Source organism: Bombus terrestris, chromosome 12 (genome assembly GCF_910591885.1).
Source record: "Bombus terrestris chromosome 12, iyBomTerr1.2, whole genome shotgun sequence".
Lineage (NCBI taxonomy): Eukaryota > Metazoa > Arthropoda > Insecta > Hymenoptera > Apidae > Bombus > Bombus terrestris.
In genome coordinates, this window is record NC_063280.1 from 5723973 (window position 1) to 5747882 (window position 23910).

The 23910-nt window shown below is 31.6% G+C and overlaps 7 protein-coding genes across 18 annotated transcripts; 4 read left to right on the forward strand and 3 right to left on the reverse strand.

The window, feature by feature from the left end:
• The first annotated feature begins 167 nt into the window (after positions 1–167).
• Positions 168–2292, forward strand: LOC100642617. Its single transcript, XM_048410982.1, has 7 exons — positions 168–186; positions 358–523; positions 706–1020; positions 1223–1386; positions 1466–1624; positions 1914–2078; positions 2144–2292. The coding sequence occupies exons 1-7, from the start codon at positions 168–170 to the stop codon at positions 2290–2292; spliced, it is 1137 nt and encodes a 378-aa protein (XP_048266939.1).
• LOC100646675 (glycine--tRNA ligase) lies at positions 2261–5846 on the reverse strand. The gene is made up of 4 exons (XM_003399920.4): positions 5559–5846; positions 2924–4601; positions 2662–2849; positions 2261–2581 (listed from the first exon to the last, which is right to left on the reverse strand). The coding sequence occupies exons 1-4, from the start codon at positions 5799–5801 to the stop codon at positions 2468–2470; spliced, it is 2223 nt and encodes a 740-aa protein (XP_003399968.3). The 5' UTR covers positions 5802–5846; the 3' UTR covers positions 2261–2467.
• A 407-nt stretch (positions 5847–6253) lies between these two features.
• LOC100644222 lies at positions 6254–19822 on the reverse strand. Of its 12 annotated transcripts, none has more exons than XM_020865919.2 (7): positions 19421–19822; positions 17848–18337; positions 12301–17762; positions 11374–12235; positions 10918–11292; positions 9210–10826; positions 6254–9135 (listed from the first exon to the last, which is right to left on the reverse strand). In XM_020865919.2, the coding sequence occupies exons 2-7, from the start codon at positions 18245–18247 to the stop codon at positions 8882–8884; spliced, it is 8970 nt and encodes a 2989-aa protein (XP_020721578.2). In that variant the 5' UTR covers positions 18248–18337; positions 19421–19822; the 3' UTR covers positions 6254–8881. The 12 variants fall into 12 exon arrangements, with proteins under 12 accessions (XP_020721578.2, XP_012170629.2, XP_012170630.2 ...); XM_012315239.3 differs by having other exon boundaries at positions 17848–18398; XM_012315240.3 differs by having other exon boundaries at positions 17848–18398; positions 19417–19822.
• A 164-nt stretch (positions 19823–19986) lies between these two features.
• On the reverse strand, positions 19987–20982 carry LOC100646195 (transcription elongation factor 1 homolog). The gene is made up of 2 exons (XM_003399917.4): positions 20750–20982; positions 19987–20673 (listed from the first exon to the last, which is right to left on the reverse strand). Exons 1-2 carry the CDS (start codon positions 20863–20865, stop codon positions 20541–20543), a joined length of 249 nt encoding a protein of 82 aa, XP_003399965.1. The 5' UTR covers positions 20866–20982; the 3' UTR covers positions 19987–20540.
• A 46-nt stretch (positions 20983–21028) lies between these two features.
• Positions 21029–22134, forward strand: LOC125386055 (EKC/KEOPS complex subunit LAGE3). The gene is made up of 3 exons (XM_048410695.1): positions 21029–21253; positions 21343–21471; positions 21555–22134. Exons 1-3 carry the CDS (start codon positions 21237–21239, stop codon positions 21679–21681), a joined length of 273 nt encoding a protein of 90 aa, XP_048266652.1. The 5' UTR covers positions 21029–21236; the 3' UTR covers positions 21682–22134.
• LOC125386054 (phosphatidylinositol N-acetylglucosaminyltransferase subunit P) lies at positions 21729–22134 on the forward strand. The gene has a single exon (XM_048410694.1). It carries the CDS (start codon positions 21729–21731, stop codon positions 22119–22121), a length of 393 nt encoding a protein of 130 aa, XP_048266651.1. The 3' UTR covers positions 22122–22134.
• A 77-nt stretch (positions 22135–22211) lies between these two features.
• Positions 22212–23892, forward strand: LOC100645686 (methylenetetrahydrofolate reductase). Its single transcript, XM_003399912.4, has 5 exons — positions 22212–22705; positions 22776–22993; positions 23092–23252; positions 23329–23651; positions 23730–23892. Exons 1-5 carry the CDS (start codon positions 22503–22505, stop codon positions 23776–23778), a joined length of 954 nt encoding a protein of 317 aa, XP_003399960.2. The 5' UTR covers positions 22212–22502; the 3' UTR covers positions 23779–23892.
• Positions 23893–23910: the final 18 nt, after the last annotated feature.

Consider the following 23910-nt stretch of genomic DNA (forward strand, 5'->3'; position numbering starts at 1 on the left):
TACTGGCATTTGTATTCAACCGCGATGAAAAACTCACATCTCTACCAGAAACAAGTGAATCACGCTTTGCTCGTTACATTGGCCAAGTAAGAATCTTATAGTGACTTGATCAAACCGATTATATCGTTTATGTAATCTTTGATCGGCGAATTTAATTTGTATAATCGATGCGATTGGATTTAAAGAGTAAATTACTTCTTTTTCTACTATTCATATACAATAAAATCTAAGTTTCATGAATTATAAAGTAAACCATTGATAATAGTAAATTATTATTGCAATTCGATGTTACTAAAAACTCAATTATCTCGCGCTTCAAGCAAAGTATTATAATAAAACAGAGAATATAGTATATAGAATTATCGAATATCTCTGATTCAAAAATATGTTTTCTACGTTATAGACTTCTGTATAGCCAAAAAAGCAAGAGGGTTATGAGCGTTTGGGCAGAATTGATTCGGCTACAAACGTTTGATCGAATTGGCCGGAAGAATTTGATAACTCGTCTAGAACGACTCCTCTGGTAAGTCGATATACTACATATATGTAGAAATAACATGAACTTTACAACAAACGGTAATCATATAAATTTTAAATTTAATTGCGTTTTTCAATTGCGTCGTGTTATTGCAAAACAACATGTACACAAAATTGTATAATACGACAAAAATAAAACTTAGTCTATATGTATATCATACATTGTAGTAAACAGATTAGACTAGAATCTATTTGTCTGGAAGGTTTGTCGTTAACGCCAGACGAAGGTGTACGACTACTATTGGCATTATACAACTCCCGTAAAACAATGAGACACGTATATTGTTGGCACGCGTTTGAGAAAATGGTAAGCCTCGCGGTGGATCCTAGTCATCACGAACAATCAAGATTTTATACGGACAAAGAAATCAAGATATGCGACTGGTTCCGCGCCATTGGCTGCTTGGAGTTTCTCACTACTTTATCTGTAAACTACGCGTACATAGCGACACCCACGGGAGATCTACTCGTCAATTTGGCCAAGTAATTAGATTCACTACTTAATCCCTACTATTATTTTGATCGTTACGATACCACTCTAACAGTTAAAAATAATTTACTCATATTGCCTACGTCGTCTATTGTAATAGTTACGAATCGTTTGTTGAAACATGTAAATATAATATTACGTATAACTAATGGTGTCATTAAAAAAACATGTACTTACGTTAAGATTCAATCGTAGGAAACTTGGAACAAATTGGCATTGGTTACAGCTATTGTGTTCAGAAGAAGAAATTATACAAAAAGCAGAAGATGAATATGATATTGAAAAAGTCGTAATACCGGATAGCGCTTGGAGAGCAGCACATTTTTGGGCACCAGTACTGAAAGTACAATATGCTATTAGTATGACAGAATTTCATAATAATTAATAACATACCAAAAATTAGACGTACATAAATACATATATTTTTTGTATTTTTAGTAGGAATACCACGATATGATATCCATAAAAAATTTTTTACAAAACATACTCGAATCCATACTTTTGCACTATCAACGAGTATCGATTTGAAATTTCGACAGCCATGGTATCTTGATTGCACGATTAAAACACTTTGCACATGGTATTCGGATACTCTAGGTAATCGAAATAATGAAATTATTTATACTTAAAATAATTAAGCATTTTGTATTTTTTTATCGTTCTAAATTACTTTTATCATCGCTATTTCGATTCGTAAACCGCAACTAAAATTTGAAGCGCGAATCATTGTACGCCGTCTACGAATAGTTCGTGGTACTAACTCTTTATCGATAAGTGATATTTCGATTATCGATATCAATTATACCTTATGTATTTGAATTACTTTTCGTGCTTCTATAATTTTTTAATTATTATACGTTAGATAACCGTTATTACTATTATGTAGTATACTTATCCCTGCAATTATGGCACAATCGACAGAATTTGGATGATCAACTAAGACGACTCCTTATTTACTTACCATCACTTCGTGTTTTTGAATATATCGGCGAAATTCGAACATTTAAAACACTTTGTGCTATGTGCTGTCAAATACGATCTGGTCATTGCGGTAATTACTTAATATACACAATATAAATTAATATATATCAGCGTCTATCAATCTCTGTTTTTCAGATGTTTATCGTGTTAATATGCAACTTCAAGATGTTAATGGTTTAGATAAAGAGAAATGGATAAAGAGTATAAGGTGTATGATGGCTTGTTTCAAATGCGATTTTGATAGAATGGGTATTGAATTTAATATCGATTTTTATTGCTGTTAACTAAAATTCATACATTCTTAATTAGATTCACAAAAATCGAAATTTCTGTTTCATTAACGACATTTATATAATTATTTTTGCAAAATAACATACACGTTAACGTCTGTAATATGCGCATTATAAATGCAAAATAGTAATTACTATTATAGCAAATAGGCTAATCCTTTAATATATATTACTTTGTTTCTGTTGTTTCTTGTTGTTCGAATTTGGGATATTTTTTTTCGACCTCAGACCATGTAAGTTTACCATCAGATAGATCTCTTACTACATCTGGAATCTCGTCCAACTGTAATTCAAACAATAACTTAATTTTTGTAGACTTTGTATTTCTATTTGTATTTTAAAAATTATAAAATGCCTACTCACATTTATTCTAACTTGTCCCATGCTGTCTCTTTCACGAAGTGTAGCAGTATGAGGTACTTTCAAAGTATCAAAATCTATGGTGATGCCAAATGGTATTGCAATTTCATCTGTCCGTGCGTATCTACGTCCGATACTACCAGAAGAATCGTCGACTTTATGCGAAACGTTTACTTTAGTGAGATTCCGAGCTGTGTGTGGAAAACAATGCTTAAGTAAGTATTTTTTCTAAAATTTATCAATTTTGAAAAGTTAGAATACATACATAGTTGTTTTACAAATGGTACAAATTCATTGTTGCTACTGAGTGGTAACACTGAACACTTTAAAGGAGCTACGATTGGTGGCAAACTGAAATAAGTTCGTTTCTCATCTCCTTCTCTTATTCTAAAGTTGTGTTCTAAAATTGCATACATAATACGACCAATACCAAAAGATGGTTCAATTACATATGGAATTACTTCTTCTACATATATAGTCTTTCTATATTTTTCTATTTCGACCATATTTTCTGTAATGTATACTTTGGTACCATTTGGAAGTGATATTTCACTTCCTCCATTTAAATTAAAATCAGATTGCATATTAAGAATATTATTTTCAGATGCTTTTTCCAAAGTCTCTAGCACGAGTTTACTCTCTTTTTTGAACGTTCTTCCAATAATAACTTTATTTGGTACTACTCTGAGCAATTCCCTACTTCGTGGTACTGGCAATTTTCTTTCTGCTACTAATTTTACTCCAGTAGATTGTGCATGTTGCACGAGATCATAACAACCACGATCTGCACAACCAACACATTCTATCCAACCATAAGAAGTTAAACATTCTGCATCCCAACAATCACATGCATAATGAGCTATTTCATTTTCCATGTGTTGACGGAAACGTAATTTTTTTGGATTAATTCCAACTTTAATTAAAAATAAATAAATTCTACCTATAAAATATGCTAAGATTTCATTCTCTATAATTAAACGTGACACAGCATCACCTAAAGTTATATACTGTGCACTCTTTCCTTCCATTTGATCTATTTCAGTATATAACAGTACACTTAAATCTTTAATATCTTCAAATTTAGGATGCTCTGTCTCATAAGGATGATAAAAGTATTCTATTTCTGCCATAGTAAATTCTCTTACTCTTAATAAACCAGATCTAGGAGAAATTTCATTACGGAATGCATTTCCAATTTGAGCTGCAGCAAATGGCAGCTTGTCTTGATTAAAATTAAGTAGTCGTTTAAAATTTACAAAAATACCTTGTGCAGTTTCTGGTCTTAAAAACCCTTTCATAAGCCCAGAAGGACCAATTTGAGTTCCAAACATCAAATTAAATTCTATTGGTTTTGTTAAATTACTCCCAGTAGTAGGGGACTTTATATCGTATTTGGCCATAACTTCTATCATTCTTTCCTTAGTCATTCCATCTAATTTAGTAATAGTATCTTCACATTCTTTCCTTACATTTTCATCAGTTTTTTTATTACCAATTACTTTTTCTAAATGTGATTTAATCAAATGATCCAATCTGAAACATTCTCCAGTTTTCACGTCTTTCACCATTAAGTCGGTAAACCTGTCCACATGTCCAGATGCTTGGAGTACAGGTTCTGGTGTTAAAATAGAACAATCTACTTCTAACATTTGATCTTCTAATATAAAGAAGTTTCTCCATGTATTTATTAGATTTGCTTTAAATGCACAACCCATAGGGCCAAAATCAAATTGTCCACTAATTCCCCCATAAATAGCAAATGATTGGTCAAAGAAAAATCTACGTTTTAAAAGATCTTCCATCCTTGCCCTATCAAATATTATATGTGAAAGGGATACTTCTTTATCTTCCAACAACTTTTTTCTATGTTTAAGCTCAGCAATTGCCATTTTGATGTCTATTTCTAAAGCACCATCAGCCTTGAGTTTTCGCACATAGTCACCCTTTAAACATAAAAAATAATGATATAATACTAACATATAACATGGAAAAATATTAACATTAAATAAAATGCCATAATTAACAATATATTTTTTTTTCAATTGCAAGCTCTACGACAATGAAAATTACATATCCATTATATAAATATATTTATATATCCATTATATATCTATTATATGTATAACTAAGTTTTTTGTTAAGAGGGTATTCTAGTCTAGAGGCATGAATTCCAGGCGGTTTCTGAAGCTCTGTACAAACGAAACATAAAATATTTTTAATATCTATTTTTTTTATCATTTGTCTATTGATATTTTAAGATTACATAAAAAATTAACCGAAAAAAACTCAAAATTAACAAAATTATGAGCTGGCAAAGTGGGAGGTCCAAAAAGATGGGTGTCCTGCCGTGCAGGATTTCAACCCTTCTGGTCATCTGAATCAAAAAAGCCGAGCGGATTCTTAATTAGTATAGTTGTGGCTATAGCATGAACCTTGGAAAAGTCAAAAAAATATTTTTTCACAAAATGGCGGCCGTTTGAAAAAAAATTTTTCTTTTTGACGTGATTTTTTGGCAATTCCAAATTTTTTTAAAATAGTAAAATTAAAAATTTTGATCTGAGCGTGGTTGAGGCGATAGAGGATCTATAAAGAACATTCACAACAAATTTCAAATAAATCGGTTCATTAGAATTTGAGATATCGTGCACGCTAACTCGAAAAAAGTAGTTTCGAGAAAAACGCGTTTAAAGTTTTGAGACAAGTTTACTGGGATAGCGTCTACCGTCTATTGTTCATTTGTTCCGGTCAGATCGGAACAGATGGTCACAAAAATGGCTGTAACTCTAAACGTAAATGTATGTAAATGTCTAAAATTTGAAAAAATGAAAAAAAAATTTCGAATTTTTCAAATTTGTAGACTAGAATACTTAATAACAATATATCAGCCATATGGAACTTACCTGTTCCTTAACACGATTCCGAAGAGAAGACAATATTTCTTCCATCTTTGGGTCTAATATATCTTGTGTAATCTGTATTTTCAGTTTACGATTCTTTTTTGTTGTACCCCACTTACTGAAATCGGCTAACCTAACGGTGATAGTAAATCTCCGAAATATCTGTTTACAAACTGAGTTACGCTTACGTAGATCACGCGTAGCTTTTCTACAAAGATGTTGCAAGTTACAGAAGACAAACTGCATTTACGTTTCTTTTCACTTTAGCAACTTCCAAATGCTCGATTGCGATAGTGATGCCCCCTACTTCAAATAACCACGGATCTTAGTTTTACATAATACAGTACTGTTGGCGGTAAAATTGAAATTTAAAATTATATAGCATGTTCAAAATGAAGAAAATATATAAAATTAAATTTTAACTTATTATCAAGTAACGTATAATTTTTTAATATTTCTAATATTTTAAATTATTTATAACTCAAACAAGCTACATACATATATTTATAATTTATAAATAATTAATATATATTTCTAAATACTGCATAATATCCCTTTTTATACTTTTATGAGATGTAATGCCAATATAAATAAAAAACATTTTTTATCTATAACGATATTTTTATATTTTTTCATAAAGAATATATTTCAAAACAAATAACATTGTATAGAATGAAAAAAATAAAAAATACACAATATGACGCGCGTACGCAAATATAAGTTTATTATTTTTTTTTTTTTTTTATTAAATTAGTGTAGTGTTATCAAACTAACTTACTTGTTACAAAAAAATTATTTTTCTTAATTTCGAACGATTTTATTTTCTTTATACACTGTAGCATGGTTTATAGAAAAATTACAATCAGAGAAAATGATTTATAAAAAAAAATATGAGATTTTCTCCTACAAAATGAATTATTAATTATAACTTTTCAATAAACCCCGCTTATGTGTGACACATTAAATCACATAATATGCATAGAGAAAAGTATGTAATCAAGAAAGTTTTGTTCGTGTTACCACAAGGATATTAAAACTTTTATGGGTAAATTAATTCCTTAATTACAACCTTAACCTTTTTGACATATAAGTATGTATTAAGATTTTTATCCTACGCATCTACATGCATGTGTTAATTTCAAGTCAAACAGTTGGTCAGAGACGCAAAGGGAAACGTCGTACAAACAATTATATATATATATATATATATATAAAATATATATATATATATATGCCTCAATTTCTTTGCATAACAATACTACAATCAAAAACAATCTTGATCAGTGTAAACAATTTATTTTACATAAGAGCAATACTCTGACATCAAAAAAGCGATAATAATGGATAATGTATAGTAATAAATAAAGTATGAAATGTAAATAATGGGTATTTACAAGTATGTAAATGGCAAAGAAGCTATAACAGAGACAAAATAATTGTTTCATCTTTCGTAAATATAATCTCGTATGTATTTGCAATAGATTCTGTCGCTTGTTTGCAAAAATACATCTCACGTTAATATTCGCGTCATGTCAATCCTGTACACTTAAAACCTAGAAAACGTACAACCACAACACGTACGTACTAACATGTAAGATCCCAATGTATTTCTCGCGTAGCAATCAGGTGACAGATTCAATGAGAAATACATACTAATAGTATTCAGCATGAATGTTTATTTTCTATAATAATTCACCTATAGTATTTAGAGGGAGCACCATGATAAACATGCATACGGCTTTATATCCCCTTTGGAAAATTGATTAAAAATCTCGTGTTCATACTCCGAATTAACTTACGTTAACATAAATGCGCAATTTTAATTCAGTATTCCGACATCCGCGATCATTATTGGTTTCTACCAATTTTATGCAAGAATCAAAGTTGAACTTTGATTTTAAATAAAAATATACAAGCAAAAATGTTACACGAGAATATGACAAAATATCACAGTTTCGAGCTTGAGAAGTCGCTTCTGAGAATCATGGCTCTCCCTATTCTGCTTTTATTCATATTCCAAAACAGTCATGAACTGTAAGACATTCTAGTTAACAACAATCCTACATTCTACTATGAGATTATCTATTTCAGAAATTGTAACGTTTAATAGTAATACATAGTCATATACAACTTGCTAAGGACGCTGTAAACTGTATACTGGCTGCTAAATGTTCCAAGTGAATACTGTACGTATAATGTATGTAAAAAGTCAGAGGTGATACATAGATTCAGAGCATGTGGTATAAATGAAGCCTAATTTTATCGTTTAGAGATTAATTATTGAAATGACGGAAACCGAAATAACGATGCGCAGCCTATAATATATTTTTAGGGAGAAGTGATGAATAATGTAATAATATATAATAAAAAATATCATTATTATGTATGATGTATATAATAGTTTCGTCAAAATATTAAAAGTATTAAATTCTAAGATTATACATATAAATATATTACTATCAAAAAAATATTAATAAGTTTTTAAATAGGTTTTTAAATAATATCATTTTATAAATAATATGTAAATATCCATCACTCTCCATAAATTAACTAAAACGAAAAACTAAAACATATAAAATGGAAGATGGAATGCTGGCATATAAGTTTTATGAATGTGAGTTTACTCTTACAATTTATACTTTTCTGAGTATTGCATTTAATCAAAATGAATTCCTTGCGTTTTTCAGTGCGGAATATAAAAGTGTGATTAATGTAGCATTTATGCACAAAGCTAAATGATAGTGTACAGCATTCCTTTCTTCTTTATATTACTCGTTTAGAATGTACAAAATTATTTCTCATTCAATATTCCTAGCATTTCATTCAAAATAAAAAATAGATAATAAGGATGCTACCTATGTTGAAAATATTTCCTTATTTCTTAATAAATTCTCAATAAATTCATAAAATCATAATAATGATATATGTCAATATGCTAGAAAAAACATAGACAGTTCCTTGAGATTATGGAATATCAAATTGAGAAATTATTTGTACTTATAACCAGATATTACTTAGTCGAATAGACGCATCGTAAAACGGCATGACAGTCAAGGCTAAATATTTTGAACATTTCAACAAATTGCACAGTTCAAAGTTAATTGAGATTATCTCATCTCCCTCGACATAAACACAGCACTTTTAAAAAAGTAGCTGCGTAAATTTATTATCTTAATACAATACTTGTGACTAAATATTTACATCAATGCGTTTTACAGCTTCAGTCTATTAAGCTTCTGAATCGCGACAGCCTTTGAACTTTCGCAATATGCGACATTTTATGAAATTATTAAACTAATCATTTATCATAATACCACTTAAGTGTCCTACTGAGCAGGTGGCTGTGGCTCGCTGGGCATATTGGGATTTGGATATGGTGACAAAAATGAATAATTCGGATAAGGCGGTGGTGGATGAGGAAATGGAGGATAATAATTAGGTGGATGTGAAGAAGGGGGTGCATAACCTCTGTGTATATAAGGATCTGCTGGTGGAGGAGGACCATGAAACGCTGTATACATACGAGCATATTCCGTGTTGTAACTCGGGCCACCGTATGCTGGATATCCAGGAGCAGCTACTTTAAAAATTTAGTTTCAACATATATTCCTTTCATAAATAAATATACGCGAAAATAGCAAAATTTCAACTTACCACCTGGTGGATAAGTTGCTGATGAACCGGGCGCTGGAGGATAATGCTGTGAATATGGATCATACGGTCCCGGTGGATAAGGTCCAGGATAACGACTACTCGTAGGATGACTAAACGCAGTGGGTATGTGCGTTTCATCTCTAGTAGGAGTAGTAGCCACCGTTGTAGTTACCATCGCTTCTGCACCTTTCGTTTCTATAGTGTTTGCTGATGTTTTGGCAGTAGTATTAGATACTTGCGAATATGCAGGAGGCACATTCATCATTGCCCTCTCTTCTATAGGTTTTCCTACATCTGGTTGACTCTTAGAGGTATCCATTGGTAATCTAGGATTTGCTGCATGAGGTGGAACACCAGGGAAATATGTACCATAAGGAGTGGACAACGATCGTGATCGAGGATCATTATAATCGTAATATCGTGGATACTGAGCATAAGGATAACCTTGTGGAACATTAAGGGGTTCACTTTGTATACAAGTTTCACGCATACTTGGTTCCGCTGTTTTTGGAGATGTTATAGTATTTGTTCCAGTACATATGGATGTAGCAGAAGAACCAATAGTTGAATCTGTTATACCTTTAGGAACTTCCGTAGCTCGTAATGTAGGTGTCGCTGATGGTACTTGCATAGTCGATGATGTTGATTGTTGCGTTAACAATGGTGGTAATGAGCCAGATGATGTTGGTTGTGTTGCAACTTGCGTCGCAACTTGTGGTGCAACTTGCGGTGATGCTTGAGGTATTTGTGATGGTCCTTGCGATGATAACTGGGAAGGTACTTGGGGTTGTATTTGTGTTGGTAACTGTGGTGGTATCTGAGGTAATACTTGTGACTGTACTTGCGGAGATACTTGTAATGGCATTTGAGATTGCATTTGTGATGGTACTTGCGACTGTATTTGAGGTGGTATCGGCGATGGATCTTCAATTATAATTTCATCATTGGACGCATCTCTTTTTTCTTGTTGAGTTTGAAAAGCATGCCCGTAATTTGTTAATGTATCTGTTGTTTTTATGATCTCCTTTTCAATTGAAGGAGAACACTGTTTATCAATTTTTGATGTCAATTCCGTTTCCGTTTGATCGTGCTGTGTTTGAACGCTTTGTGCAGTTACAGAATCTGAAGTATATACTTGACTATTTTCTTCAGATGACTTTTGTAAAGCAATATCGGTATCTGAACTGGTTGCACGATTATGATTAGGATTGTAATCTGTATTCGAACTTACTTCCGCAACCACATCCTCTAATCTGACTTCTTCCACTCTTTGTTCAGTTCTAACTTGTCCATCTGAGGAGTTTGAATTTTCACCTAGTGTGGAATGATCTACCGGTTCCTGCTTTATTTTTGGTAACCTTGATAAAGAAACTTGATTGGTTAAATTAACTTGACTCAAATAAGGTTTGGCAGTTGCAGTAACGACAGGTTTTGGTCTCTTTAAAGTTTCCTTGTCAGCAAATGGCCTATAATTAGGCCCGTTTCCTGGTTTATTAATCGAACGACCACTTGCTTGATTACTTGAAGAAGATTTCGGTATGATAGAAATAGCTGAGTTATTTCTTAATGGAAATCCGACTTCTGGTTTTGAATTCCTTTGTGCCATTGACGATACACCTATAAATATTTCAATATAAATAATATAAATTTAAACAATTAAAAAGAACAGAACAACTATTTTAATGAAATCATTTAATTATTAATATACCTTTCTTAGGTTCTTCTTCTCGCTTTTGTTGATTTAATTTAAGAGCCGTCCGAATAGCAATAATTTTACCAGATTCTAATTGCATATAAATGCCTTTGGGACTTTTCAGTACCATTACTCGTTGACCAGCTTTCAATACAATACTTCCTTTATCGGGTGAATTTGTGGGAATAACAACATCTAAAGGTAATGTCATTTCTTGTGCACTCATTCCCTGTCTTTGCCATACTTCCGCTGGTATCCATCGACTTCCTGTTACACTACGCGAACCTATACCTTCAGCACCACGTTGCTGCATTGGTCTAACTGAGGCAACTGGTTTAGAAGTAGTACTACTATCACCACCTCGAATTGCTCGAATTTGTAATCCACCTGCTGCAATAACTTAGTATAAGAAATATATAACCGATGTAAATATGCATATTTTACACATTTGAATTTTAGAATCAATCGTACCCCGTGTTGCAGTATTTCCAGGAACATAATTATAACTGGGCCTGGAACAGTTGGCTGCCATTTTTTCAAGTTCGTAACCACGACGAGCTAGTCGCTTTTCTGCTTGACTAAGTTTCTTATCTTTTCTATCAACTAAAAGACTTTCATGGTGGAAAGGCTGTTTCGTTAATAAAGAAGAATGACGTTCTAATACACGATGCATCACTTCATCAGAATAACTATCTTTCGTTTGAGAGAAATCTTGTACTTGACTATCTTCTTCCCAATCCCAAGACAATGTAGTTGCTTCTTTTAATGAAAGATGAGCATCTGGATTGCATTGATCAACCACACGATCTGCCATTCCTTGCTTACTAATTTGTCTGTCATATATTTTTCTTTCTAAACAATTGTCAGTGACCAAACGGTAAACAAAACAAGGTTTCTGTTGTCCATATCTATACACTCTACAAACAGCCTGTGTATCATGACAAGGATTCCAAGAAGCATCGAATACAATGGCACGGTTAGCGCCAACAAGATTAATACCAAGAGAACCAGCACGCGTTGAAACAAGAAAAAGATGAATTTTTGGATTATTATTAAATTCATTAATAAGTTTTTCTCTTTCCAAGGCGCTAGTACTGCCATCGAGACGATAATAATTTACATTTTTGATCCAAGCATCTGTTTGCCCATCAGGATACTTCAAACTATTTCTAGCTAAAAAATCTTCAATGAGATTCAATGTAAATAACGATTGAGAAAATGCTAAAACGCGGTCACCAAGTTTAATTGCTTCTTCCAAAATACAAAAGAAAATTGTCATTTTTGCAGAAGCATCCATTAATCCTGGCACATAGCCCTTCATTAATTCTGTTGCCTGCAAATACAAAGTTTAATTAGTTATAATTTAATAAGCGTTATTTTTATGCTTTTTATATTTACCCAATCATATGGAATACCAGGGTCTTCTTTTCCTCCTGGAGAACTTTTACAATCTTTTTCTTCATCTTTTGTAAGAATTTCATCATCTGACTTCTCTTCTTTATCTTTATCTAATAAATCTTCTTTTTCTTTTTCATCTTCTTTCACTAAATCATTTTGATTTAGACGAGGACTGTGCAATGAATTAAGATTTTGTACAGATCTAGATACTGAAGTCTGACAATTTGATTCAGAACCATAACCTGAACTTGTAGAACTTGAACTATTTTGATGAATTGGTTGACTTTGCACACCAACACTTGATGTCATTTCTTTATTATTTTTGTTCTTCTCTGAAGATCCTGAGCTTTGAATGTGAGTAGTGGTTTGCTGGGGCTTCGAATCCTCTGAGCGCGTATTAATATCTGAATTATGATTATTACTATAATCATAAGACTGATTTTGATAATTTTGTGATGGAAAGTAATTACTTTGATATCGATTCACGTTAGGATTTACATCCCGATAATACGGATCATTACATTGATCAGATTGAAATGGTTGAGAATAATTTCTTTGCCAATAAGGATCCTCTGAACTCTTCATTTGACTTACTTGATTTGAATGTGCTCCATCTGTTGAATAATTTGGTACAACAGTATTCTGGGATGACGTTTGATTTATTGAATAATTATTTGTAGGATTGGTAGAGGAACTACCACTTTGACGATCTGTTGAAAATTCATGGGATGTGTTGGCTGTTGGTGTATAAGTTTGAGTTTGTTGTTGATTATCTGGTCTGGAATACAATTGATCACTTTGATTTATAGAACTCTGTGTTTGCTGATTTTGAGAATATGGAAGAGCTTGATTCTGAGATTGTGATATCTGTCCTTGTTGAGAAGAACTGTACCTATGAGTTGGAGTTGATGGTATTGATGTTGGACCTTGATGATTAGACCCATAGGCATGATTTGCATTTGATGGAGTTCCCGTTTGGCTTTGCATATTAGGTGGATAAGATTGATTTTGTGGTGTTGATGGAGATACAAGATGTGAATATCCATGCATAGTACCTTGTGCATTAGAAACTGACCCCTGCTGATCTTGAGCATATCCATGTGTTTGAGTAGGATTTGAAGCTGATTGGCCAGTGGGATATGAAGATGAATTTTGTGGTACATTCATCTGATTTTGAGCTGCTGTAGAATATCCACGCATTTGATTTTGTGGAATTGACGTTTGATTTGATGAATTTGTCATATATGGATGAGGTTGATTCTGTGGCATAGTGTTTGGAGATTGTTGACTAAAATTGAGTGATGTTTGTGGTGAAGGGTTTGGATTTACTTGAGTAGGATAATTGTGGGGTTGATTTGATATTGGAATATTTTGTGATTGTGAGCCACCATAAGTATGAGAAGAACTTTGCAAAGGAAGATTTTGATTTTGTTGATTGGGTGAAAAGCCACGATTTTGACCAGATGTTGTATTCTGTCCTTGTTGATTTGCAAGATATGCAGCAGTTGGTGTTTGAGATGATGAATTTTGACTTTGTTGATTTGTGTCATATCCTAATGTAGAATTTTGTAATGGTTGACCTTCATTTCGTGAATATATGGTATTTGTTTGCCCTGCTGCAGGATTATAATTTTGAGTCTGATTTGGTGTATATGAAGAATAATCAGGTAATGGCATATTCGCAGATTGGTTTGGCATTTGCGATTGAAAAGAAGACTGATTTGGAACTTGAGAATAATTATTAGATCCTTGATTTATAGTTGATCCATAATTACGTCCATGATCTTGATAAGGATAAGATTGACGTGGAAACATCCCAGATACTTCATAATTATTCCCTTGATTTTGATCTGAACGAAATTCTGAATTGGAAGTAGCAGTTGAATACCTTTGAGAATGATTATTTGTAGACTGCTCACTGTTTGGTATATAATTTTGTGATTGATTAGGATAATTTTGTGGTGCATTATATCCTGGAGTTTGTGAATATGTTTGAAATGATTGATTTCCATATCTTTGTGATCCTTGATTATTGTAAAATTCATTGTATTCTCCATGACTATTTTCATTTCTATAATATGTATTTTGATCATTTGATCTATAATTCTGATAACCATGAGGATAAGAATTTTGAGATATAGAATTTGAATATCCTGAATTATTCATTGGCATAGGAGGATAATTAGAATAATTATTTTGTTTTGGAGTAGTATGTGAATTATCATTTTCTACGTTATCAGTATTAGATGATGAAGAGGAATTAGGTTGAACACTAGCTGCTGGTTTATTTTTTATAGTTGTATTTGTTTTCTTTCCTTTCTTGGATTCCCCTTTTGGTTGGCGTGCTTTAGAACGTTTACCTCCTGGAGTAGATTTTTCACCAATTGTTTCCTCTAAATCTAAATCATCTTCTTCATTAGCCTGTCGTTTACGTAGAAAGTGATATAGGATATCAGGATGATTCCAAATTTTACAGCATACAGCAAAAGCTTTCAACGGATTAGGTACAGCACGTGTTTTAACTACTTGATTCATAAAGGTATCATATAGTTTACGTTGATGTGATGTCATCCGAACAAGAAGGATGTATTCTTCTTTACGTGGTAAGGAAACTTGCAATACAGAATGAGATCTTCTTTGTACGAAACCTTCTAACAAAGCATGTAACACATGCGCACGGTATCTCATTAAACGTATGTCTTGTGGTGTTGAATCAATACATTGTCCATTCTGAATTGGTCTTTCAAACATATTACAAAATTCACTTTTAGTTCCCAAATAATTAGGTCTTACAAAATCAACCATACACCAATATTCCAAAAGATTATTTTGTAATGGATAACCAGTTAATACAATTCTACGTTTTGTGCGCATTTGTTTTAAAGCCATACTAATGCTAGCATGGGAATTTTTTATTCTATGACCCTCATCACATATGACTAAATCAGGCCCTGGATTAACTAAAGCTGTATGCATTTCATCTAATAATCCTTTATTCTTGTCTTCTTCCTCGACATCAACAGTATCTTTGAAAGGTTGTCCACGTTTCCTTTTTGCTTTGTTTGGCTTTTTTAAAGACAATTGTCTGTATAGTTCATATCCGATCAACAAAACACCGCCTCCTACTTGCCAATCTTGAATTACCTTGGCTCTTGCTGTCATAGTTTTATGAGAATCATTTAAAATATGTAAACGAAAATGCCGCGGTCTCATTTCCATACCAATAGGCGAATCTACACTAAATGGAGTTTTAACTTTCTCAATTTCCTTTTTCTCTTCATTTGATATTTCTTCTTTTGTTGTACAAGTACTTTCCTCCTTTTTAACTATTTCTTCTGGCTCTTTCTTTACATTAACTTCTGCATTCATAGAAGATAAAGTATTTTTAAAACAATCTTTTCTTGATTCTTGATCTGATTCTTGAGTTGATCGGTTTATATAATTAGAAAAAGTATTAGTAGAATTGTCAAAATTAGAATATATGGACCCAGAGTGATGACTTTCTACACCATGATACAAACTTGTAGGATTTCGAGTTTCAATACCTGGATATATAGGAGCTTGTGGCCGATTCTCTAAACCAGAATATATATTATTAGAATTCTGATTTTCCATGCCAAATTTTGTATCTGACATGTTTGACCTTTGTTGACCATGACAATTTACTTCTGATTTTATTGATTCAAAGGTAGACATTGGATTAGGATTTGTATTATATAATGCATTTTGTGAAATATCTCCGTGATAATTTTCATTTATGTGTACTTGCGAATTTGATATATTTTTATTCAACATATTATCTTGTACATAACCTGGCATCATATTGTGAGTTTCATATCCTGGATGAATATACGGATTTTCTGGCACAATATTCATAGGTTGGGACGTATTTTCTTGTCCAAAACGATGAGCTGATTCTGTGCTAATAGGCCTTGAAATATTTGACATACTCGACATATTTGACATGTCACTCTGATTCCCACTTTCATCTTTAACTTCTTGTTTAAGCTCAATAACAGATTCTGATTTAATACCAGAACTTTTACTATACTTTTCCGGAGCATTAGGATCCTCATATGGTAACCACATATTAAATTCTGCTAACCAATTTTGTAGTGTATTAATGGGCATAATACACAGGACTGTTTTAGAAGTAGTACAACGAAAAAAAATATCGCAAAAACTAGCAACTTGAAGTGTTTTTCCTAAACCCATACTGTGAGCAAGGATACAACCAAAACCAGAACTAGTTTTGAATCTTTCAATACTTTCAACAATATTATCATAAAGGAAACGAATACCACCAATCTGATGAGGTTTAATAATACGAGCTACTTGTGGAGCTAAAAATACATTAGGTTCTGTTTCAGGATGACCGACATTTATTAACACTCTACCATGTTCATCTGGAATGTTATATCTATCATTAGTATGCATGCCAGAATTGGATGGATCATCTTCGTTGTCTGTTTCTTCTTCACCACTTGGGTCACTTAAAACTATACAATCATCATCTGAACTTTCGCTAGAGCTAGATATCGTAACCACATCTTTGCCTTTAGCTGTTTTTTGAGACTTTGGCCCAGTTGATATCTTTTTAGCAGCATGTATTTGTTTCTCACGTAAAGTTTCTTCAGCTTCTATATCTGAGATTTCAGAATCTGAGTAATATTCAGATCTATCCATAGGTTCCTTTTTAGGAACTACAGGAGATATGCTAACAGAAGGAGTCATCATTCGAATTCTTTGTTGTAACATATTGGGACCACTAGGTCGATTTGCAATTCGCGAAATTGATGTTTGTGCTCCTTGGTAAATACCTCTACCTTTTTGCCATCGGGAGCTTTCTACTGATCTTTTTTGTATTTGATTTGTTTGTATACCAGAAGTAGTCTGAGATCCAGTGCCAGATCCAGAACTTACTTTAAAGAACACTGTGTTTGGCAAACGAACTGGTCCAGATGGAGATGATTGTGAAATAGTAGTACCTGCTTGATTTTGTTTTCCTTGTAAAAGACTAATTACTCTTGTTTTTGCTTTCATAGTTTGTCTAGTTATTGCCATATGTCGTTGAACTTCACGAATTAGTCTTTGTTGTTCTTGTACCCTTCGAAGACGTTCCATCTCTTGTCGCTGAGCTGACAAAGTAGCTTCATCAAGTTGAGTTTCATCCATAACTTCTCGAATATTTCTTCTCATGTTTGCTAATTTCTTTTCTGCTTTTGTTTCACATTCTGACGCAGATCCTTCAGTTCCATCATCTTTTTTCTGCTTCTTTTTAGCTGTATCAGAATGTTCTGAATCAGCATGCCTTTTATTACTCTCTGTTCCTTCCTCCTCCATGGCATGACCTTCATGTTTGTCATTTTCATGTCCTATGCTTCCTTCATCATCTGTATCTTTTGAAATTGGTTTTCCAAGTAAGTCTGCTTCAGACACTTCCTGACCCTCTATTGGAGCTCCTTTTAAAGAATTTAAGGATTATTAATACTATAGTATTAGAATTCAAAAAAATTACAAGTTTAAAATCCATAATATTATACAAACCTTCTAATGGCAAAGTATCCAATATATTAACTGGTTCTTCATCATCCTCTTCAGCTTGAGAATGATGTTGCCTTTCTGATTCTGCTCGTACACCAATTTGTGAATCAATTGTCTCATCTAAATCCATGTCGTCCCCTGATCCTTCTGAACGTATTTCTTCTATTTCTTCTGATTGCAATGTATCATTTTTCTTGTCATGTTCTCCATCAGATGTTTCACCGCTAGATTCCTCTGAACTTTCATCATTTCCTGTTTGAGGCTCTATATTATTCATGTTTGTGTTTGTTACAGTTTCATTCGACATTATCGTTTCATTAGGCTTAGGGCCTGGGCGAGGAGTCACGCGTTCTATAGTGACATCCCCAATACGTGTTAAAAAACTGTCCAAACTATTTGACATGATGTGTAAAGTCCATTAAGTCACAATATATTTTACTAAAATTTTATGTGAAATCATGGAATGTCTTGTCACTTTCTTTCCTGCATCACACTACCAAATAAGTTGTCATATCACTTACATTATTTATCCATAATTTTATTTTCTTTTATGCCTGCAATAAGAAATGTATTCCTTCATAAGTTAATTTTCATAAAACGATAATGATCTGTTACATTTATAAATCACTTATAAAAAACAATAAAAGCAGTCCTAACTAAATTTACACAAATTAACATGTAAGTAAGAAGAACTAAAGACTAACATTAGAAACACAAAGTATACGACACAAAACAAAAATATTGCACTTCATATGCGTTTAATATAAATTAGATTTGACAATTTATTAAATTCTCAATACTAAAACACAATATATAATAATTAAAAGTAAATGATAGTTCATTGCGTATTTATGGAATACATTGCTATATCACATACAATTGTGTTTCAAATAATACAGCTATGCAGTAATACAGTTGTATTTCATACAAAAGTAAAATATATAAAACAATATTCACTTTGTTGTATACAAAGCGACACAAATAAACACATACAATTAATATTAAGATTAAAATATCTAAACATTAGGACAGAAATTGATAGTTATAATTTTACATTTAGAGAAATGTTTACATGGAAGATTGCATGTGTTACATATTATTAAAATTCCCTTATAAACTCTTAAAAACAAAATGTTTCAAAACGCTATATAAACCACACATTGTATTATAAACACTTAGAATTAAACACACTTGTTGAAAAAATCAGTTTAGTCACATTCTCGAGCTTACGTATAAACTCTAACAGCAGCGATTTGGACGATACTCTTTAATGAGAAGATCATAGCGGAAGCACAATTTAGTCTGTGACAACGTAATTGAGGAAATAGAAATAAGATATTCATAATGTTCCACGTAATTTGGATTAGGAGCTGTCAAACAGGGAAAATGAAAGCAGCCCAGAATGTTTGTTTTTGGTTGAACCGATCCGGTTCGGACGATTAATACTAGGAAGTCGCGTCGTTTAGCAACCGGCGTCAACACGAATCTCACACGCATCGAATTCTACTTGTGATCCGCAGTTACGACTGCTTAATTAGCTGTTAATTGCGGATTAAAAATAATGACACACACATACACACGTCCGATGGACGCCATAGCGTCGTTGTTCGCCGCTCGACGATTACGGTTCTCCGCAATGTCCGAAGATCAGCGAACAAGCCTTGTCACTTGGGTTAATGTACGCATTGTTTCAACCCCGTCATTTGAGTTATTTTCATCTAGAATGCATAGTGAAGCCACGAGGATTCACTCTGCGACCGAAACTTCACTTAAGCTCGCACGCGTCGCTCTCAAGCTTTCCGCGGCATTTTTTTTTCACACACTTTTTCTAACAAGTATATTCCACTCGGTGGAACGCCATCTTGACTGCGCTATGAGACACATCCGCTATATATTTGCGAGGGAACGACATCGCAACTTTATTTCATGTTTAGTTTTTTCCTCATTCTCTTACATTTCACTAATCTTTTTAATAAACAATAATCTTTATACTTCGAATAATTGTCACCAAAAAAATATTCATCTAACTGCATAAAAACATTAATGTGATTAGCCTTGTATTTTTTTTATTATTCAGATTTTCATGCTTATAAGAAATTCTATTCAGTAACTTTAATGACAGTATATTTAAATCAAATACACTTGAGTATATTTCAGTATATTTAAATTTAATGAATGATTTAGTTTAAACTCATTAATACTCATAAAAAGTTATAGCAAAGACTATTTTATTCATATTGTCATTATCTTACAACTTCTTAATTTTTATAATATGAACATACAGTAAAAATATTATGTCTTCTTTTCATATAAATATCCGTAGGTTATAGCAGTCATATAATATTTTTGTTATTTTTAATGTAAACATTCATATCCTTACTTAGTAAGTACGACAAGCTCATATATATAAATATGATTATACAAATATCATGTATGATTAAAAATAATACAATATAATATTGAATACACTACATATGGGATATGTATATCAAATTTTGTTACTTTAAACTAATGAAATATTAAATTTATGAAACTAAATGTCTTTTCATTGATTCATAGAATATATGTATAGCACTAAGTTGTTGCTTATGCATTGCACATGATGTGATATCCATTTATACTAAAGTGCTGACAATTTACATTTAGAAGAAATAAATAATACTATTAGCATTGACCTGATACAAAGATAATAAAATTTAGTTTGCACTTTCACATGCATCAATCCAATCATTATACACATCTAAAGGTTCTGAAAGTAAATTGATCGTGGTTTGAAAGTCTTCTAAGCAGACTCTGCAAGTAATTCTAGCTGTGTTCCTCGACTTATCCCTGCAAATAAAAAGAGAAAGCAATAAAATTGAAAATTAAGTAGTATAAGAATTGGCGATAAATGAATTATGCGTACATCTTAACCTCGCATGATTTTTCATGATTGCAAAACGGACAATTAAATTGTGTATCTAGCGGTTGAATAGCTTTCTTTTTACTTGGTGGCTTCCGTTTACTTTTTCTTCGGCCCATTACGTTAAAGTGTACCAAATTATACTGATTCACCAATTTGTATTAAGCTTTGCTACTATTTGTGTTGTAAACTGTCGCGTATAATGACCGAACACAGAGTATAACGCCATGCGATTCAAGAAAAATTACTATATATTACTAGGTTTGTATATACATACATATAAAATACGTTACATAACTTTGAATATGTATCGCATAACAAATTTGAGAATTATAATCTCATTTTGCACAAAGTAATTAAATTATTAAATTATTATAGAACGAGTTATAAAATTAATGACTAAGTATCATATGTAAAAAAATTAAATATAAAGGAATTTATACTATAGGAAACATACGCGAATTAAATAATAATTACCGCTATTGCTGTAATGAGTACTTTCAGTGTGTATCCTTTAAAATAAGTAATTTTACAACATCGCATGTAATTTGTAAAACATTGCACGTAATTACAAAAATAACCTTAATTTTGTACAGAAATTTATCAATACCTTTCCCATCAAAAAGGGAAGCAGAAATTGCTTATCAAGTACTAATAGTTGATAAAGAGCCCTCAAGAGGTAGTATTACAAAGAAATTGACACTAGATAATAATTTATTGCAAATGTAAGTTTTCCTATATGTATTATAATAGCATAAGCTTAAATATATGCATATTTCATTGTACTAATCTATAACACTTTTTGTAGATTAATTTGTGGAACTGAAGCACGAAAAGTTAGAGTGGCATTAACATCATTTTTTGATAGTTTAATTTTAGTAACAGAAACTATGCAACTTCTTGGTCCACCTGTACCAACTTACAATTATTATTAAGTAAATATTCATTGTTAAAATTATTTCCATAGCATAACATATATAAAATGGAACATACCCCAGCTCCATATGGACCAAGATCTGTTTATGGATATGCTCTATACATAGGTTCAAATATGCTATTCCTTTTATTCCTGGTATGGGCCTTAATACCAGATCAAATTTTACATAATTTAGGACTAACATATTGGCCTTCTAAATACTGGGCTGTAGCAATACCAATTTGGGCTTTAACTGCCCTTGCTACATTTGCATTTATTATTTACCCAGCTATAAACTTATCTATGACTCCAGATATTAATGATATTACTACTATTACAGATAAACATTCACGTCCTAAAAAAGAAACTGTTCTAGGTGGTATACCCTCTATGTATGATATTCCAATAACAGAAGTTTGTAGGAAGTTGTATTTAGCAAAAAGAAGTAACAATAAATGACATTAAGAATTTATATATTTTGTTAAAGGTGTTAAATAAGATGTTATAATAATCTATGAAATAAATTTGAAATAATATAACGTAAAAAATTTTAATATTTTACAATATATTCTGATATTTTGAGAAATTTACTTTAATAATTTTGCAACTATAATGTTAAATTTTTATTTAATATTACTTTAGAAGTACTTTAGTATTACTTTAGTAATACTTTAGTACAGGTTTTAGTACTTTTTACTTACAGGAGATTGGTCCATTACATTACACTGATTATGTATTTCATATATTGCGTAATGTGATATCAGTGATCTTATACGGCCTGAGTGAGGCGAAAAATTATATAGTTGCTAACTGTACTTTCTACATGTACATACTAAAAAGATGAAAAAATTTGTGTCGAAACATAAAGTGCGTGATTCAGGGATTGATGACGAATGTGATAATATTGCCGATCATTTTCGGTCTATAGATACTAAACGCGAAATGATTGATTTAAGAAAAAAGCTACAAGATATAATCAACATAGATGCTATATTTTGTAGTTTCGAAGTAATACCTGTAATAAGTAAGGATCTTTTGCAAAGGTTTGTATGTTATGTATTTAATAATGCTTAGTGTATCTATGTTTCTATAAATAAAAATTTTTGTTACTAGCTTTTTTACAGAAATGAATAAGTATCATCCACTTTTTTATGCATTAACATGGCATAAAAATGATATGAAAGATTATTTGTCTTTAGATATAATTAATATACTCCCAAATAACACGCTCCTTCATCTTATAGCTAAGGATTTAACTTCCACTGATGTAAAAATTATATTAAAGGAAGCATTAGAACATGGCATACGTAATATTTTTGTGTTAAGGGGTGGTAATTAAGAATTATTATAAAATGTTTCATGTTTAAAAGACTCTATTTATGAAATGAAAGTTTTCATATTAATTGGATTTTGTAAAAAAAAATTTTAGATTCAACAAAGTCAAATAGTGAATTTTCACATGCAATTGACTTGGTACGTTTTATACGGAATCAATTTGGTAATATATTTTGTATATGCGTTGCTGGTTATCCAGAAATGCATCCAGAATCATCGTCTAAAGAAATGGATTTGATTTATTTGAAAGAAAAAGTAATTAATTTCTTTCACTTTATTATTTATTTATATATATATAAAACGAATATGTTAACATTAATTTTATTTAAAGGTTGATGCTGGTGCAAATTTTATTATGACACAAATTGTCTTTGAAGCAAGTATTTTTATTAAATTTGTGAATGATTGTAGAAACATTGGAATTAATATTCCAATTATCCCAGGTATTTTTCCAATTTTGAATTATACATGTCTCCAAAAAATGGCCAAAATTTGTAATATCAAAATACCTAAAATTATTTTAAATACTTTGGAATGTATAAAAGATAATGATGAAGAAGTACACAATTATGCAGTAGAAATAGCTACAAATATTATAAAAAAAATTATTGCAAGTAAAACTGCTTGTGGATTCCATTTCTTCACATTAAATAAGTAATTGTTCACTCTAATAGAAAACATAAAACGTAAGATATACTTATTTATATTTATTTATGTATTTATGAATTGTAGACCATCATTATCATTGGAGATATGTGATAAACTTAATATCTTTCACTAATTTTGCTTGAAAATGGAAAAAGTTTGAACAACTAAATAATTCTATTACTAAGATAAATAATAGTAAATATGGGAGTCTGCACATGATCTAAACAAATATATCGCTTTAAATGTATTCATATTACGCGCCAAA